At 37.2% G+C, this 5,589-nt stretch overlaps 2 protein-coding genes across 5 annotated transcripts in view; one reads left to right on the top strand and one right to left on the bottom strand.

Annotated features, from left to right (window-relative positions):
• The window catches only part of LOC100185947 (protein FAM136A), a 6,123-nt gene extending 4,044 nt beyond the window's left edge, over positions 1–2,079 (top strand). The window contains exons 2-4 of one of the 2 annotated variants that reach the window (XM_002129844.5): positions 623–738; positions 791–914; positions 1,110–2,079. In XM_002129844.5, the coding sequence (XP_002129880.1) occupies positions 643–738; positions 791–914; positions 1,110–1,309 (420 nt within the window). In that variant the 5' untranslated portion in view covers positions 623–642 and the 3' untranslated portion in view covers positions 1,310–2,079. The remainder of the gene's footprint in view (positions 1–622; positions 739–790; positions 915–1,109) is intronic. The other variant, XM_018815626.2, reaches the window with a different exon arrangement.
• Positions 1,320–5,589, bottom strand: part of LOC100181235 (protein RRP5 homolog) — an 8,300-nt gene continuing 4,030 nt past the window's right edge. Inside the window, exons 9-24 of one of the 3 annotated variants that reach the window (XM_002123713.4) lie at positions 5,232–5,561; positions 4,613–4,846; positions 4,030–4,228; positions 3,807–3,981; positions 3,557–3,758; positions 3,341–3,503; positions 3,148–3,287; positions 2,956–3,096; positions 2,823–2,907; positions 2,611–2,703; positions 2,443–2,550; positions 2,298–2,392; positions 2,008–2,176; positions 1,800–1,953; positions 1,587–1,752; positions 1,320–1,535 (exon numbers count right to left, since the gene is read on the bottom strand). In XM_002123713.4, coding sequence (XP_002123749.3) covers positions 1,361–1,535; positions 1,587–1,752; positions 1,800–1,953; positions 2,008–2,176; positions 2,298–2,392; positions 2,443–2,550; positions 2,611–2,703; positions 2,823–2,907; positions 2,956–3,096; positions 3,148–3,287; positions 3,341–3,503; positions 3,557–3,758; positions 3,807–3,981; positions 4,030–4,228; positions 4,613–4,846; positions 5,232–5,561 — 2,629 coding nt within the window. In that variant the 3' untranslated portion in view covers positions 1,320–1,360. Of the gene's footprint in view, positions 1,536–1,586; positions 1,753–1,799; positions 1,954–2,007; positions 2,177–2,297; positions 2,393–2,442; positions 2,551–2,610; positions 2,704–2,822; positions 2,908–2,955; positions 3,097–3,147; positions 3,288–3,340; positions 3,504–3,556; positions 3,759–3,806; positions 3,982–4,029; positions 4,229–4,612; positions 4,847–5,231 lie in introns of all 3 variants that reach the window. The other 2 variants (XM_018815623.2, XR_003396818.1) reach the window with 2 other exon arrangements.

The raw sequence follows: 5,589 nt of genomic DNA, 5'->3' as shown, positions 1-5,589 counted from the left end.
TGACAGTGAGCATGAGGTGTATGAATACACCATGTGTGTCTGGTTTATAAGAAGACACCCATGTTACAACTCGACAGTGAGCATGAGGTGTATGAATGCACCATGTGTGTTTGGTGTATAAGATGACACCCATGTTATAACTTGACAGTGAGCATGAGGTGTATGAATACACTATGTGTGTCTGGTGTATAAGAAGACACCCATGTTATAACTCGACAGTAAGCATGAGGTGTATGAATGCACCATGTGTGTTTGGTGTATAAGATGACACCCATGTTATAACTTGACAGTGAGCATGAGGTGTATGAATACACTATGTGTGTCTGGTGTATAAGAAGACAGCCATGTTATAACTTGACAGTGAGCATGAGGTGTATGAATACACTATGTGTGTCTGGTGTATAAGAAGACACCCATGTTATAACCTGACAGTGAGCATGAGGTGTATGAATGCACCAGGTGTGTATAGTGTATAAGAAGACACCCATGTTATAACTTAACAGTGAGCATGAGGTGTATGAATACACCATGTGTGTCTGCTGTATAAGAAGACACCCATGTTACAACTCGACAGTGAGCATGAGGTGTATGAACGCGTTTTAACCATGATTGTTACAAACAGAGACCTTTGTTAGCTACACAATGGAACAAAGGGTCCAAGAATCACTGAAGCGCATCGACACTGCTGCCACCGAAATGCAGCGAGATTTGGAAAAAAATTATGTTCGAAAAATTCAGGTAAACATTGTTGCTGTTGTGATGTCATAAACATGTGTGTGATGTCATACAGGCTCGTAGTTTGAGGCTTGGTGCAGATTGTTGTTCGAATGCAAATTATTCTGCAGAAGAAGTTCAGGATTGTATTAAGAATGGACATCAACCGTTGCTTAAGATCCAAGCCAATGTGAAACATGGTATTTATCTTTAGATTGTAACTTATTCATCTAATTGGGTGAATTCATCCTCGCATAGCGGGGCAACAACAGTCGTTATAACACGAGTGTGGTCTGTTTCATACACCTCATGCTCGCTTACAAGTTACCAAGTATGTAACTTTGTGGGTGGTGGTTTTTTTTCTGTATCGCTGACAATTTAATATATATTTACAGAATTAGAAGATTTTCAGCAAAGACTTCATCGTTGTATGTTATCATGTCAGGATAAAGTTAAAGATACTATGACATCACAAAGGCAATTGACGTCGGCTGAAGAGAAATTATTCAGCGATTGTATGTGTGCGTGCGCCGATGAACATCTTAAACTCATCCCGAAGATTAAACAACGAATTATTTCTGCGATGCCGAATTAAAATATCTGAATATTCTTGGAGACATTTATTAAACGAATTGTGACATCATATTCACTCGGCCATCACTTGTTCGACGAGTGACTCAGCATATTTTAACGCTTTCTCTTTCACAATTTTTGCATCGTCATCATTTCCATGTTTCGTTTCAAATTCAACAAATCTCCGGTAAAAAGTTTTCATTTTTTTGCTCGACAGCGACAATGAGGTCACCCGATTAAAAACATCTCTGTAAAAAACATGTTGAGTCATCGTTTGATTATGAGTCATCACAAATTACCTAGCAGCATCGTACATTCCCGCTTTCACCAATGCATCGACATATATCGACCAAATATCCGTTCGTTTCCGATAATTCTCAAGAATATTTTCGAACATCGTCCGGCCACGTTCTGCTTCACCGAGCGTGAACTCCATTTGCGCAAACTTTGATATTATTTCCAAATCTAAAATATTTACGTTAGATTCTATATAACGTGCGTTGGTAAATTACTTTGTTTCTTTGGCAAACTTAGGAGGCATCGTTTCAAGCTCTCTTGTGCCTCCTTGTAGTGAGATTCCTCCATTTGATGGCGTATGTGAGCCAACCAAACTTCTTTGTTTTGACGAAACTTATTCGTCATTTTTTCCAACATTTCCCCGGCTTTCTGTTTCACATAATGGTTATGATGTTATAATTAAAAGTTATGACATCACAATACCTCTTTCTTTCCTGATTCCTCGTAAATCTTGACGACACGAAAATAAACTTTAAGTTGATCGGAACATTTTAACGCTCGCTCCATTGTTTGTTTCATTGTGACATCACAACCATAATTGTTCTCCAGGTTCAACAAGGCTGACCAAATGTTTAAACGTTCGTTTTCTGCGCTGAAAACAAACATAAGATATTTAACTTAAACAAACAAACATAAGATAAACAAACAAACATAAGATATTTAACTTAAACAAACAAACATAAGATAAACAAACAAACATAAGATATTAAAACCTTCTATCAATCAAAGTCAGCGATTTCTCAGCGACATTTCGAGCTTTCTCAATTTCCCTCGACCGCAAATGAAACGCCATGAACCGAATCCACAACTTTAAACATTGTTTGTTAATAATTTATATTTTATGACATCATAACCAACCATTGATTCATTATGATGTAATAATAGAAGTTTCTCCCACTCCACAGCGCTCTCTGGTGGATTGTCGTCGTTAACTTTTCTTTTCGAACAAATTTCATTGTCTGTGGTCTATTATGATTCCATAATGTTTATGTGATGTCATATTGTTTGTGATGTCATAATACAAACCATAATATCTTCCTTGTTCGAATCGATTGTGACATCATCATCCCAAACAAAGCCCGGTTCTATGACATCACAATCACCCACAGTAGTTGCAACCTATGGAAGCAATTATGATGTCATAATAGATATTGTAATATGAAACCCATTCATAAAAACAGGAAGTGAATATTGACGGGTGATTATGACATCCCTGATTATCCATTGTGATGTCATACCTTTATATTGTCTTCCTTAAACTCAGATTGTTTGATCAAATTCTCAACCGAAGATTTTGGCGCCGATTTTAAAATCCGAGTTTTTCTGCAAATAATAATAATTAATAAAACGAAATCTAGAGTTTAATTTTACTTTTTCTTTTGCTGAGTCTTTGTTTCCTCGCGTTTACGTTTCAAACGCAACGGAAACCGATTCTCGTCGTTGATGATGTCACAATGCCCTGTGTCTCGTTCCAACATTGACAACTCCACTCTGCCATCTTGTGGTGAAACACTAAACATAGAAATCTTATACATCGATTCATTATAATGACGTCACAATCACCTTATTACGCAACAATGAACAATTCTTCCAGGGTAAAATATCTTTATTGCCTCCGTGTGGTCGGAAATGTAAAATTTCGACGCATTTGCAAAAGTCACTCGACCGTGAACGCATCGTGACAAAGTAACGAAGATTCCCGACTGAAATATTTTATTTTAAACAAATTATTTTTAACATCCGCAACAATCTTTACCTCGGAACAAACTTTAATTATTCCTCGAAATATTTGTTTTGGTTTAACATCTGTGATGTCACAAATGTCACGGTCCACTGGTTCCAGGTCACATATTTCGTGCATGAGTGACTTCCGCATGGTAAGCACAAACCCCTCGTTTGATCGACCAATCACACGACACCTTCAAACACAAAAATAATATAAACATATAACTTATATAAATATAATAGAAACCTTATAATTTGTCCAACACGAAAATTTTTTAACATTCCGTCAAGGAATTCATCGGAAATATCGGTTGAAAATATTTTTCCTTTTCCTCGTAACTCCATCCTCACGAGGGCGCCGTCTGCAACAATTTCCCGGATTTCCCCGTTTGTCACATGACCCACCGCGATGTCACAAACATCTTCCCCGACCCCATTGGTTAGCGCTCCTAGTGGTAGAAAGTTAGCGAAAGCCGCGGTTGAACGAACGAACAAACCTCGACAAGCGAACATTATCGGATCTCCGTGTTTTACAACAATACACTCGACACATCGACCCTGTTTCATCTTCCCCTGTCCCATCTTACCCCCATCCATCGCCAGTAGCTTCGGTATAAACCCACGAACCCCCGGCCGAACTTCAACCAAATAACTTTCACGACTTCGATCAAACTGAAACAAAAAAACTTAAAACCAACTTAATTTTAAATAATTTCCTACATTTTTCACAAAAACTTTTGTTTTTTTTCCGACTGGAAATTCTGCATCGATTTTGTCACCAGGTGGAGGAACAGAGCGCCACAAACTCAGCTCAATGACGCCTCTAGTGGCTTTTCTGTTCGTGATTTCAAGAAATCGATGAGTCATCACATCTCGGACACCGATGACAGTGCAAGATATTGTGTCGCCGACTTTCAAGCTGAAACAAACAAATAATATTTAAATAAAACAAACAAATAACAAACAACATAATATTTAAATAATAACAAACAAATAACAAATAACAAACAAATAATATTTAAATAAAACAAACAAATAACAAATAACAAACAAATAATATTTAAATAAAACAAACAAATAACAAATAACAAACAAATAATATTTAAATAAAACAAACAAATAACAAATAACAAACAAATAATATTTAAATAAAACAAACAAATAACAAATAACAAACAAATAATATTTAAATAAAACAAACAAATAACAAATAACAAACAAATAATATTTAAATAAAACAAACAAACAACAAATAACAAACAAATAATATTTAAATAAAACAAACTAATATCCAGCAACGAACTTGTTCATGGGAGAAACGTTCTGTTTGCATTCCTCGAAAACTTCCGATGCGTGAATTCTCCCCACTTGGTGGTGTCCATGGACAATTGGTAACGATGTAAGTTTGACGATCGCTGTTGTCGCTCGGATGGATGCCACCTCACCTCTGACCTTTGACCCCACACTTATATCAAGGAAGGGAAAGTCCCCAACATCACTACTCGATTCTTGAATTTTACCCAAAAGCAAATTCTTTCTGAAATAGAATGAAAACTAAAACTCAGCAGTGAATGAATGGTGTATTGTGATGTCAACTCATCAGTGTTGCCAGGTAAAAACTAAGCAGTGTTGCCGGGTAAAAACTCAGCAGTGTTGCCGGGTAAAAACTCAGCAGTGTTGCCGGGTAAAAACTAAGCAGTGTTGCCGGGTAAAAACTCAGCAGTGTTGCCGGGTAAAAACTCAGCAGTGTTGCCGGGTAAAAACTCAGCAGTGAATGAATGGTGTATTGTGATGTCAACTCATCAGTGTTGCCGGGTAAAAACTCAGCAGTGTTGCCGGGTAAAAACTCAGCAGTGTTGCCGGGTAAAAACTAAGCAGTGTTGCCGGGTAAAAACTCAGCAGTGTTGCCGGGTAAAACTGACCTTTGTATGATCTCTATGTTGATATTTTGTCCAATTTCAACCAAAACTTTTTTTTCGTTCCAATGATTTTTCCGGAACACTTGAACTAAACGTCCATTGTTGACAACGAACCCCATTATGATGTCATCGTTAAAAAACAATACTTGAGCGCGAATTTGTCGTTCTAACATTTCCTTTACTTTTTGTTTTGATGAAGAATAGAAATCAACAACCGGCATTTTGTTTGTAACAAACAAAACTTTCGTCGCAAAATCTTTGTGAACGACAATTGCTGTTGAATCCTCTGTGATGTCACCCCGAACCTCGAACCCGGGAATCCCCTCGATTGATCTCGTTCCATCCTTCGTAGCCACGGTAA

Source organism: Ciona intestinalis, unplaced genomic scaffold, assembly GCF_000224145.3.
Source record: "Ciona intestinalis unplaced genomic scaffold, KH HT000096.1, whole genome shotgun sequence".
In the NCBI taxonomy this organism is placed as follows: Eukaryota; Metazoa; Chordata; class Ascidiacea; order Phlebobranchia; family Cionidae; genus Ciona; species Ciona intestinalis.
Note: the sequence above shows the minus strand (reverse complement) of the source record. Positions and strands in the feature narration are given on the sequence as shown.